At 44.7% G+C, this 12,280-nt stretch overlaps 1 protein-coding gene across 4 annotated transcripts in view; it reads right to left on the reverse strand.

Moving 5' to 3' along the window:
• SLC44A2 (solute carrier family 44 member 2) overlaps nucleotides 1-12,280 on the reverse strand; it is a 53,683-nt gene that overhangs the window by 20,674 nt on the left and 20,729 nt on the right. For all 4 annotated transcript variants that reach the window (XM_033172690.1, XM_033172691.1, XM_033172688.1 and 1 more), the window contains exons 3-8: nucleotides 9,521-9,594; nucleotides 8,089-8,173; nucleotides 6,823-6,907; nucleotides 3,179-3,304; nucleotides 2,970-3,036; nucleotides 1,015-1,138 (exon numbers count right to left, since the gene is read on the reverse strand). In XM_033172690.1, the coding sequence (XP_033028581.1) occupies nucleotides 1,015-1,138; nucleotides 2,970-3,036; nucleotides 3,179-3,304; nucleotides 6,823-6,907; nucleotides 8,089-8,173; nucleotides 9,521-9,594 (561 nt within the window). The remainder of the gene's footprint in view (nucleotides 1-1,014; nucleotides 1,139-2,969; nucleotides 3,037-3,178; nucleotides 3,305-6,822; nucleotides 6,908-8,088; nucleotides 8,174-9,520; nucleotides 9,595-12,280) is intronic.

Genomic DNA, 12,280 nt, shown 5'->3' on the forward strand with positions numbered 1-12,280 from the left:
TGTTGAACTGAAAGACAATTAAGAAGAAGTATATTAATAGTGAAATGACTATTAAGCTCTAACTGTATGCAGGTTTTATTAGTTTTTTTATCTTATATTTTGGAAATGTACATCCAATTTTTTTCCTTTAAATTTTTTTGGGGCCCCCAAGAGAGTGTGGCCCTAAGCAATAGCTTGTTTAGCTTATATGTAAATCCGGCAATGGTGGAGACGCTCCTTCAGGTACACTGGGCCAAGGCCGTTTACGGCTTTAAAGTTCAGCACCAACACTTTAAATTGTGCTCAGAAACGTACTGGGAGCTTTATTTGAGATAAGAAAGCTACAGAGTCTGGTGTAAGGTAGAGCACTAACTGCTCACTTGCACTGCAGGAACTTCACTTCTTCTGGGTTAGGGCTACTGAGAGTCTCAATAATTGTGAGGACAGGATTTCCCTTTGCATGGGGAGAAGGGTGGTTGACAAGCAGAGGGCAGTTCCATATATGCAGCACATTTAAGGTTCTATATCTCAAAGCCTCAGAAGCATTTTCATCATGCTGTCCAGAAGGACTTTGGCAGCATCCCAGAAAAGGAGTTGGAAAATCCTTGCAACTGCCAGAGAACACAGAATATAGCAAGTCTCCTAGAAGTGCAACTTTTTTTTTTTTTTTTTTTTGGCCAGGGTAAGGTGGAAGATGGCATGTGATTTCCCCTAACGGATTAGAAGAGTGGTCAGATGGAGGTCTTCTCAGCACATGCTCCACCTTTTCCTCTACAACCCCCGCCAGCCCCATCTGTTGTCTCAACACAGCCCTTGTCTTTCTCATGTCCCAGTTTCTGCCACCTGTGATGAAAAGAACTAGAACAAGGAAATGACAAATTACTGGGGACCAACTCCCCAGGCCGAGCAACTGGAATAACGAAAGTAAATTGAGCAAAGTCGGCAAAAAAGTATTTGTTGGCCAAATTTGGAATAACTAGATCTACAAAGCCCCATTCTGCTCATCGCCACCCAACACACATCCTTAAGACTCACTTGGCCCCTTCCAGAAGTTCCGTCACATTCCTCTCATGTCCTTTTCCGTCGTTAAAGGTGGTCTTGTTCCCAACCGTGATGACCCCTTTATTCGAGCTGATTGCAGGTAGACACCTGCGAGCCACTGAGGATCACAACATATAAGAGAGATCTAAGCATCAGGAAGACTAGTATGCACCCCCTCCCCTTGTTCTCTGCTTAAAAGACCCTCTATAATCAGCTGGCCAAGAGGAAAACTGCAACACACACACACACACACACACACACACACACCAAGCTGCTTTCAAGCAGGGAAGAGCGAGATTTGGCAACTGAAGAGGCAAAGTGGGGGTTGTGAATTGGCTAAATCCTTATGCTAAATCCACTCTGATGCTTGGAGTGACCTCCCGCAACCTACTACAGGAACCAGGGCTCCACTCAGCATGTACTGAGTTGGTGTCAGGATACTTAGGGTAGAACAAGACCTCTTTATAGATCATTGCATCTCCATCCCTTGCCCCCAACACCTAAGAGTTAACTGATAATTCACCGAGTAATCAGCACCCCAAGGCCTCTCCCATCCGGGTGTTTGTAATGCACATGACTAGCCAGAAGACTTGTTTCAAACTTTGTTGTGATTTAATAGATGCTTTATTCGCCACAGACATTCAAAACGAGTCAGAGGGACAGGTGTAATCAGACTACAGTACTTCCTTTTCTCCTTGTGCAGCTGTAGCTGTCCTTCATGTTCAAATCCTCTTGCATGGCCCACAGTTCTCCCTCATCCCCACAAAGGGTGCAGCTCACAAGCCAAGCCCTGGGGGTGGGGTGGGGGGAGCCAGCAAGGAATTCCTGACCTAGTATTCCCAGACGTTACTGGGGGAAATACATAGCCTTTCTACCCAACTCAAATACATATTTCTGCTTTCTTATGATCCTTCAGAATTAAGCCGATTCTCTTACGAGAGGAAGTTGATATTCAAAATTCACACCGAGCCAAACTCCTCGGGTGTGGGTTCAGGGATCACGTTTGGCTGCCAACTTTTAGTAACAACTATTTTAGTGTACTAAAGGTGAAAATGATGCTTAAAGGTAAAGGTACCCCTGACAGTTAAGTCCAGTCACAGTTGACTCTGGGGTTGCGGCGCTCATCTCGCTCTATAGGCCGAGGGAGCTGGCGTTTGTCCGCAGACAGCTTCCGGGTCATGTAGCCAGCATGACCAAGCCGCTTCTGGCGAAACCAGAGCAGCACACAGAAATGCCGTTTACCTTCCCGCCAGAGCGGTACCTATTTATCTACTTGCACTTTGACGTGCTTTCAAACTGCTAGGTGGGCAGGAGCTGGGACAGAGCAACAGGAGCTCACCCCGTCGCGGGGATTCGAACCACCGGCCTTCTGATCAGCAAGCCCAAGGCTCAGTGGTTTATGCTTACTTCCATTCAAATAGTTATAGAAACTGAATAGCTTTGTTAGAAAAAAAAGCTGACAGCCATCCCAAATTTTTGGCATTCTATCCAAAAAAAACAACCTCTGGCAACTGGCTCAGAGGTTAAAATGAAACTAAAAACAGCCAGGCCATTTTTCCTCCTTGGAGGGTTGGCAAGGTCCATGAGAATTATGGCCTCCATGCCAACAATAGAAATAACAACTGTTCAGCGCATGAAGTAGGGGATAATATATGCTGGGTCTGAGGCTCTGCTCTAGCCCAGAACAAGTGGGCTGGTTCCTCAGAAGCTTATTGTTTTCAAATTTCAGATTCCCATACTCCCAGATAAGAAGTCTCGACGGAGCCACCATTCTGGTAGTTTTTGTGTGGAAAGACTAAGGTGAGGCTCTTTCTGGCAATGGAAGTGGCTGGGAGTCACAGCCACTGAAAGCTCGAGCTGCATTCAGATTGACTACTGAGCCGTTCAAGAAACTATTAATAAAATCCCTAGGCTTTCCCCCACTAGTTTACTCCCTTGGACAGACTTACAGGGTTTGCTTGGAGTGAGCATGGCTGGGCACAGGTCATCTTTCAAAACTTCAGGTGCACTCAGGGCCTGAGAGAGGGGGGAAAGGGATAGGTCATTCCTGCCCAAAGAATGAGAACCTCCCAGGAAAACAAAGGCAAAAGCAGAACGAAAGATCACCCTTAAGTCTGAAGTAGTTCCCAGCCATTGTGCATCCATAAAGCTCACTCACCGTCTTCCGGTTTTTAAATTCCGGGACACAAAACTGCTCGTAGTATTTGAAATCCTTGCTGGCTGCGCCGCCTGTTGAGGCCTGCAGGTAGGTGAGGTACTGATCTGGGCACTTTTCAACACAGATCTGAAACAGTCACAAGAAGCCACAGCAATTTAGTGTCTCAATTCAGACACCACTTACCTAGTAGGGTTCAGATTCCCAGCAGCAGTGACAAATCATTACAGTGGTACCTTGTTTCTCAAACTTAATCGGTTCCAGAAGACTGTTCCAAAACCAAAGCATTCCAAAACCAAGGCGCACTTTCCCATAGAAAGTAATGCAAAACAGGTGGTGCAGGGGCTCTGATGGGGAGGTGGGGGCTCCTTTTAAATTCTCCCTTGAGGGGAGCACAGCCGCAAACCCCTCAATGGAAAGTGTGACGGAGCCTGCACCTCCCCAGCTCAGCAGCCCCGATCCAGCTCCTGTTCCTGTGCAAGCAGTACACTGCCTAGCAGAGCAGCCCAATCCCACTCCTACTTGCCTGCAAGCAGGAACAGGCTGGGGGGGGGGCGATATCCCTTCCCTGCTCGCTTGCCGCCCAGCCCACCTTCCCTAACTCGGAAAGCGGAAGTGTGGCACTCAAAACAGAAGTTACTGGTATACTCAGAACAATTAGTTTGAGAACTAAGCTGTTCGAAAACCGAGGTACCACTGTATTTGGCGATTTTGTTCACAGAGGGCATTTTTGTTTTTGTTTTTTCACCCATTATGATAACTTCCTAATGCTTTCATTTTGACTCCATCCCAATGTTACCTTTCCCCCTTTTTCCTCTGTTTTGCCTCTAATGTGCAGTTGTCCCGGACAATCCCACATTCCTATGTTTTTCTTTCATCTAGCATCATAACCTTGGCCCCACTATTGGGGAAAATTATTTGTGTTTTCTCTCAAGAACCCTTATTATGATGGATTCCTTAAGGCAGTGTTCCTCAACTTTGGGTCCCCAGATGTTTTTGGCCTACAACTCCCATCATCCATAGCTAGCAGGACCAGTGGTCATGGATGATGGGAGTTGTAGGCCAAAAACATCTGGGGACCCAAGGTTGAGGAACACTGCCTTAAGGGACAACTACAAACAATATAATTTATTCAAACTAGGACTGCAGTGCTAAATGAATGAATTGGTTAGATCAACTTTTAATTGACTAAAAAGGTATCTCAGCAGTTATAACTGGGTTTTTTATCTAGAATTGTATAATAAATTGTGTACCATACATAAAATAACAGAATCATCAATAGTCCCAAGTCTGGGTAAAAGGCAGGATATAAATAATAATATAACATTGTTTCAAGACTGTAAACATTTTACATTTTCTGAAAATGAGTACTGAACAAATGGATTTCAATTTAACACAAAACTTCTTAGGTCAGCCAGCCTTTCTTGTCCTTCTTGAAATGAGCTGATGCAAGAGTTTTACCATTTATGTGCTACAGATCTTATTCAACCAATCTTTCGATTGTGGACCTTGTGGTATAGTTCTATTCTGGCCATAATAGTTACGATTTAGCTATCAAATGTTCAATGTACCCAAATGATAATATTCATGGTGTTAATTACTATGTGAGTAATTCAACTGAAAACACCTCTTTCCAAATTGTTGACCACTTCCAGATGCCTACCACTGGTAAAAGGCATTGGCTCCTAGACTAATATATCTCCAGCAACAGAGAAGATTACTAACATATGCTTATGCAAACTTACAGTGGTGCTTGGCATCTGTAAATAAAGTTTCTCACTGCCTCCTCACTCATTATCCAGAAACTAACATCTAAATTATACACCAGGTGGTATTTACTGCCAACAAAGCTATATCACAAGTCCTCACCATACTCTAAACGTGTCAAGAAAACTGACAGAGTGAGGACTTAATTCCATACGCGGACTTGCCGTAAAATATAAAGAATTACTGGGTACAAACATCAGATCACATAAATAAAACTACAGGATATTCTATCGCTCCAGAACCCATAACAGCATTGCTAAACCATCCCCCCAGTATAAATCATTTTGATTATATTACCCATAACAGTTGCCACATTTTAAAATAGCCTTATGCTGGAAAAACAAAAAGCAACCTAAAAAAATTGAGAATCATTGCAGTGCGGTAGACCTCATTCAGTTGAAAACCATGTCAAACCCTGAACATCCTGACCATTTCATAAATACTGTAAATGCCTCCCACCCCTAACATGCATTTGGTCTTTTGAAGACTTTTTGCAAACGGCGTCTTGAAACATAACGACACACTTCTGTAACAAAGTATTATTCACCAAACAAGCCTTGGCGATCTCTCTTTTAATACAGGACTTTTAAAGCAGTTTTCCACATTCAAATTAAAGTCTAGCCCAGGGTGTATCTGACTTAATAGTTTGATAGCAAGGGAGAACCAAAGAAGATTACGGCAATGGTAAAACCAAGTGAATAATAGATTACTGCAACACATCCATGGGGCTGCCCCTGAAACTTCATCTGGTGCAGAATTCAGTGGCCAGGTAGCTCACTGGGACAAGACAGTTCGAGCATATTATACTGACCCTGGCCCAACTCCACTGGCTGCCAATCAGTTTCTGGGCCCAATTCAAAGTGCTGGTTTTGACCTATAAAGCCTTAAATGGCTCAAGAGCCCGCAATACCTAAAGGACTGCCTTTCTCCATATGGACCTACCTGGACCCTGAGATCATCTTCTAAGGCCCTTCTTCAAGTTCCTCCTCCGCAAAAGTCCAGAGGCCAGCAACACGAGAACAGGCCTTTTCGGCAACGGCTCCGCACTTTTGGAATGCTCTCCCCAGGAAGGCTCGCCTAGCACCTTCATTACATTATCTTTAGGCGCAAGGCTAAAATGTTTCTCTATAACCAGGCCTTTAGCTCATTAACAATTCTGTGCCCTTTTAAATGTGTTTGTGGGAGGCCGGGTCATTGGTTTATTTCTGTTTTTGTCTTATTAGGTATTTTGCGTTCTCATTTTGCATTTTAATCTTGTGAGCCGCTCTGTGATCTTTGGATGAAGGGAGATATACAGATTTCATAATAGTAACATTTGTTATTCTGACCTAGACACACACACACTAAATATATATATTCATATTCATGCATCCCTGCATCACATTAAACTGAGGCAGTTTCAACATGGAGAGCACAACTTCTGTGTCAGATTTACAACTTCTTGCTGCCAGATTTACATCCTTTTAATTCTACTGATTCCATGTCCACTTGTGGTGGGGTTCTAGTGAGAAGCTGAAGTCTCTCAGAGGGAAGCAGCCAACAGCTTCAGGGACTTCAAACATCACCCATTCAACCAGGATAGACAGAGCGTTCAAAGCTGCTTTCTTTCTTTGGGCAGCTGCTCTCTGAACTGCTTGCCCTCCCTTCTCATTTCCCCAAATGTGACCAAGAGACGACATAGGCATCCTTGCTCTGACTCTCTCCCAATTAACTTCAATGGGCAACATTACACAACAGTGTGTCTATATCCAGATATCATTGAGCAAAAACAATCCACCTTCCTTTTTGTCCATGAAGTTTTGTCCTATGCAGACGAGTGCAAAGCGTTTGCAATTCTGACCTCCCTGGGACAAAGGTATCGACAAGGAAAGAAACCTTACCTGTGTGGTAGGACACTGAAACTCCAACAGCACCAAAGGGCTGGCACATTTCACGATGTTGAAGTAGAACAAGAAAGGTTTGTTCCTGGAAACAGAGAAAGGATCATAAGAACATCCAAGCCAGCATATGTTTCTATCAGCAGATGGGTCCCAAAAGTTTAGCAGGTCATCTGACGTACTGTGGAGAACTAGAAGATGAAGGAGATCGCTCATGCCAGCAGACTCTCCTGAACTACTTCTGAACAGGTTAGAATTCTCTACGCAGACCAGCCAGCACTGCTTGGAGATCACAGACAAAGTGATGTGCCAGGGATTACCAGCTTTACCCATCACCAATTCTTAAAATGGAAGTTGCCACAGCTCAGGCCTATCTGGAAGCGATGCCACCTAACCCATTCTGCATGAAGACTCAATGTGGTTGCCTACCGGGAGGAGAATGCAGTCTGCAAATGCTGAAATACACCCCCGTCTTATGTAATTGCCCCTGAAATTTCACACACAACTGGTGGGGGAGGAGCCACTTTTCCTTATTCTATCCTCTCACACTGTTCCGGCTTCCTCTCCCTCACTGAATTCAATGCCACCTCATTGGAGAGGGTGACAAGGAGAGTCAGAGGAAAGGCCCACCAGATTACCTGTACAGCAGGGGTGAGGAATGCCTTTGGGCCAGAAGGCTGGAATCAAATGTGGCCGATCCTCCATGGGTCACTTTGATGGGCAAGTGGGGTTGCCCATCTGCTAATCACCTCAGGAGTGTTATATGACATCAAGTGTTTCAAGCCGTGACTGCAAAGGAGCTTGCTCTTGAATGGGCCCATATGTGATGTCAGGTGTGGCTCACCCAAAATGCTCTTGTGGATCAAAGCAAGAGAGCGGTTGAGCCTAATTAGGCCCGTGGGTCAGAATGATCCCACCACTGCTGTAGAGGCATAGATTTTCATTCCAGGTTTTGCTTGGCCCAGAATACCACTAGCTGGGGTTTCCTGACATCCACCTGGCATGTGACACAACTGGCCCCAACTGACTGTGGCAACTCAGGAGAACATTCCAGAATTCCACATTAAGGGGGGGAAATGAGTTGCCTCATGGGTAAGCCAAGCAGGGGTAGGCTTGCAAGAAATGAAGCTGTCCCTTTTCTACCCAGAAGAAATGACATGGAAAGGCAATCTGGAAAGGGAAGATGCATGTGCAAAATCCTCTCTTAATACAAAGTGCCTCATTGGCTATACTCATGCAGATAATAAAGGATTTTTCTAAGACACCTACTCATTGGGGGTTCCCGCCTGGCCACAGAACTGCCCACGGCTATCTGTGGGGTAGATCACCTTCCGGGGGTCTCCTTGTGTCCATGCTGAAAAGACAGAAATCCAGAGCTTGACAACATGCTCCCCTCCACATTGTGCAACATCACCCAGTTTCCCCAGCAACTGCTCTGGACTATGATTATATCTCTGTTATTCACATGTGCATTTCATCCTTCAACTTATGAGCTATGTTAACCTACGAAAGAAGGTATTTTTGCTCAAGACTGTGCAGTGACTCGGTATTTGAATCCAAGCCCAAGTCTCTATCCACTGTGTTAAACTGCCTCTCTGTCAAGAGTTTCCCAAATCTGCATGCAGCCACTCACAATATTAAAGGGGTTCCACATATCACCCCATGCGACTCTGCCCTGGGTGAGAAATGGCAACATATGGCCAACTAAGACACCACTCAGCACAGGCACCATCACCACATTATTGTACATGAGCAACCCTCCAAAAAGAGACTGAGGGAGGAGGCAATGAGATATTATCAGGGCAATTTCATGGCCTACCATCCTTTCACATTCAGTCCCACAGCTCATGTGGATTCCTAAGAACCATGGTTTGTTGTTGTCATTTTCTTTGTTTAAAAAAAGAGAATGTTTCACCGACAGTTCAGTCGATAGAGCACAAGACTCTTAATCTCAGGGACATGGGTTTGAGCCCCACACTGGGCAAAATATTTAATCTGTGATATTTTAAATGTATTTTAATATTTGATGGAAGCCGCCCAGAGTGGCTGGGAGACCCAGCCAGATGGGCAGGGTACAAATAATAAATTATTATTTTATTATTATTCCTGCATTACAGGAGGTTGGACCAGGAACGTCCAAAGTCCGTTTCAGGGGGCCTAATTCGGCCCACTGGTCGATTTAATCCGGCCCCTATGGCAGTATATGGCCTGGGGTAAAATCCTAAAAAAAAAAGCTCAGCAACTTTGAGGTAAAATTGTAAAAAAATTCAACAACTTTGGTTGGCCCTCACGCATGTTCTCTTCATCAAATCTGGTCCTCTTTGGAAAAAGTTTGGGCACCCCTGGACTAGATGATCCTCATGTTCCCTTCCACCTCTTCAATTCTATGATTCATGGCTGTGAAGATGTGCATTCCACACACTTTTTTAAAAAGAGTTTGCTTAAATCCCATTTTCATAATGGTGCACCTTCTTGCCATATGTCCTCTTTTTCTAGGACACACCTACTTTTTCATGGGTATGTAAAATGAGAGTCATCATAGTTAATCCATAGTTAAACGAAGAAGTTGGCAAATGTGTGCTCTTTTTTCTTTGGCTCTTCAAAATATGGCAACCCTACGTCTACATGCCCAATCACCAGCAACACTCAGCTGTTGCCTAAAGCCAGAGAAAGGGAGATGGGAGAGGTCCAGAACACGTACCCACAACTCCCACAGCGATGTAGCCCACAATGGCAACCAGAAGCAAGATGCAGCAGATGATATCGGTGCAACCCCTGAAGGAGAAAGCAAAAGGATTGAGAGCAATACAGCCATCAAGTTCTGCTTGTGGTCTGTTCCCCGTAGTCTGGTAGCTTTGATGCCTTGATCCCCCCTCCCCACAGCAGATTTTCAGTATTTTATTTCTATTTTTATAAGCCCTGAATCGAACCAAACAAAAGCACAGTATAGACCAGCACTGCCTCCAGGTTTTGAAGGCCTCTCAGACAATATGGGCCCTTCCCTACGTGTGTGGGGCCCATCTTCCCCTTGCCACTGTCCCTGCTGCCCATTCACTTGCCCTCTTCCTCTGGGCCCAACCTGTGCAAACAAGCCGCCAAGAAGGAAAATGCAAGGCAATAAAAGGAAGAGGCTCCCTGTCATCAACTCTGGTCCTTCTTTGCATGTCTGGAGACTGGAAGTGGAAAAATGTATTTATTTATTGTAAGATTTGGGGCATGAGCAAGTGCCCAGTGATACTGACCCTCAACGCTAGCCCTGGTACGGTATATTATTTCAAATCAGAAAAATACACAAGCAGCATTTAAATAGTTTTAGAAAGCACACCTGAAGCATGGGGGATGGGCAAAAATGAAGTAACTCCATATCTGAAGTGGAAACAAGTAGTGCCTTTCAACTGCAGTACAAAGGCAGGAAGAGAAGCTCACTTTGGTGGGGGGGGGCAAGAGAGAAAGGTGCATGCTCCTGTTTTTAGCACTATCTGTATACACTTTTTGCTGCTACTTTCTGCTACGGGTTCTTAAAACAGGGTGTTTGGGTGTAAAAACTCAGTCCTCCTAGTCCTTTAAATCAAAAGAAACCAACACAGAAAAAGCAAACAAAGTAAATCCAGATAGGAGAACAAACAGCTTCACTGGGTTTAAGTCAGAGTCTATTTCTGAAGGCTATCTTGCAATCCCTTAGTTTCCATCAGGGCAGTTCTGCCACAAGAGAGAAAGGCTACTATATTATGACACAAAGCTGTGTTTCCCATTCCACCACTCTGGCATTTCTTTGCCTCTGGGTGAAAATGTGTGTTTGAAGCCTTTGCTCAAGTCACCTGCGACTCTCTCCTGACAAGCCTGCTGGGGCCTGGGTTGTGCTTGTGTGCAGTGGCGTAGGAAGGGTGGGGCACCCTGGGTTCCAGGGGAGGGGGGTGACACTCGGCGGCCCCTCCCCAAACCGAGCCCCGCTGTCTGGCACCTGTCCGTACTGCTTTATGGACGGCCGGGGCAGCGCCACGACCCACTGCTCGCTCGGCGGCTCGCCTGGTGGCCGTGGGAGCAGCAGCGCCGGCCCGAATGAACTGCACATGCCCAGATTTCCGACCTGCATGCGCAGTCCGTCCAGTGTCATGACTACACAACGTCCCCACCCCCAGGGGGGTGCCTCCTCGCTGCCACCCCAGGCAGCCCAAAGGCTTCCTCTGCTGCCGCTTGTGTGGCTTGATCTGAGGGAGGAGGTTGGAAGGCAGATGGTCCTGCCACTTGGGCAAAGGGACTAGACCTCTTGACCTTTGACAACTCTAGCACTTCGATTCCATAACTGATGAAAGGCTCCTCCATCATATTCCCAGGCAGAACAGAAATTCTTGTTTTTAAAACAACAACATCCATCATCATGAGGCAATAAAGCTGAATAGTGATTATAAGCTGAGCAACTTAAGGTGGCATATCACATGTAGGTCCATGAAAGTAAATTTAAAAAGGAAATATCTGATTAATTTATAAATACCATTTAACATTTTGGCAAAACATTAATTCGATGGGTGTTTTACTCAAGATAGACCTATTGAAATAAATGGGCCTAACTTAGTCACGTTCCTTAATTTCAGTGGGTCTACTCTGAGTAAAACTTAGTTCAATACCACCCCAAAATGTTTGAATCTCTTACAGTATGTGCCATGTGGCAGCCTATGCCGACACGACAATTATATATGCTATAAATATTGTATTATAGATCAGACAATAAAAAGAATACAAAATATATTTGTGAAACAATGAAGAGGCAATAAATAAGCTTTGACAGAAGGCAGAGGAGCGTATGTAGAGAAGAAGAGCCCCAGCTTAGAGACTCCATGGAAACTGAGTGGTCCAGGCAAGAAAACAACCCAGTCCCAGTGCAAACATCCTGAACTCCATGAAGCAAGGTCCAAGAAAGTACACAGGTAGAATGGCCTCCCTTTGCTGCCTGCACACACCAAGACACAAAAGCTTGCCAGATCCCGTGCAGCTGAAAAAATAAACCTATGCTGCCAATACTCGTGGTAAATCAGTATACAATAAGCAGCACAAAAACGGCGCACATAAAACTACCAAACCATTCCACGTATTGAATTCTGTATTGGAAGTCCATTTTGAAGAAGAAGACTAGATGTTCTAGTCTAGATGAGATATAACATGTAAATTTGTATGTATGTAATTTTTGTGCATCACATCTTCAATGTTCCATCTAATTGGACTTGCTTTCATCTATTAACATCTGTACGTATCATCTGACTGGACCTATTTTCATCAATATCTGCAGGAGCCTGGCTAAAGACATTTAAAGGCTGAAATTGTCCTGTTTTACTAACTTGAATGAGTTTTCTGTTTGTGGGTTCTTTGTTTGACTTCTTGCATTGCTCTCTTTTTGATTGGACTACCAATATAGAATTCAATACGTGGAATGGTTTGGTAGATTTATGTGCGCCGTTTTTGTGCT

Source organism: Lacerta agilis, chromosome 16 (assembly GCF_009819535.1).
Source record: "Lacerta agilis isolate rLacAgi1 chromosome 16, rLacAgi1.pri, whole genome shotgun sequence".
NCBI lineage: Eukaryota > Metazoa > Chordata > Lepidosauria > Squamata > Lacertidae > Lacerta > Lacerta agilis.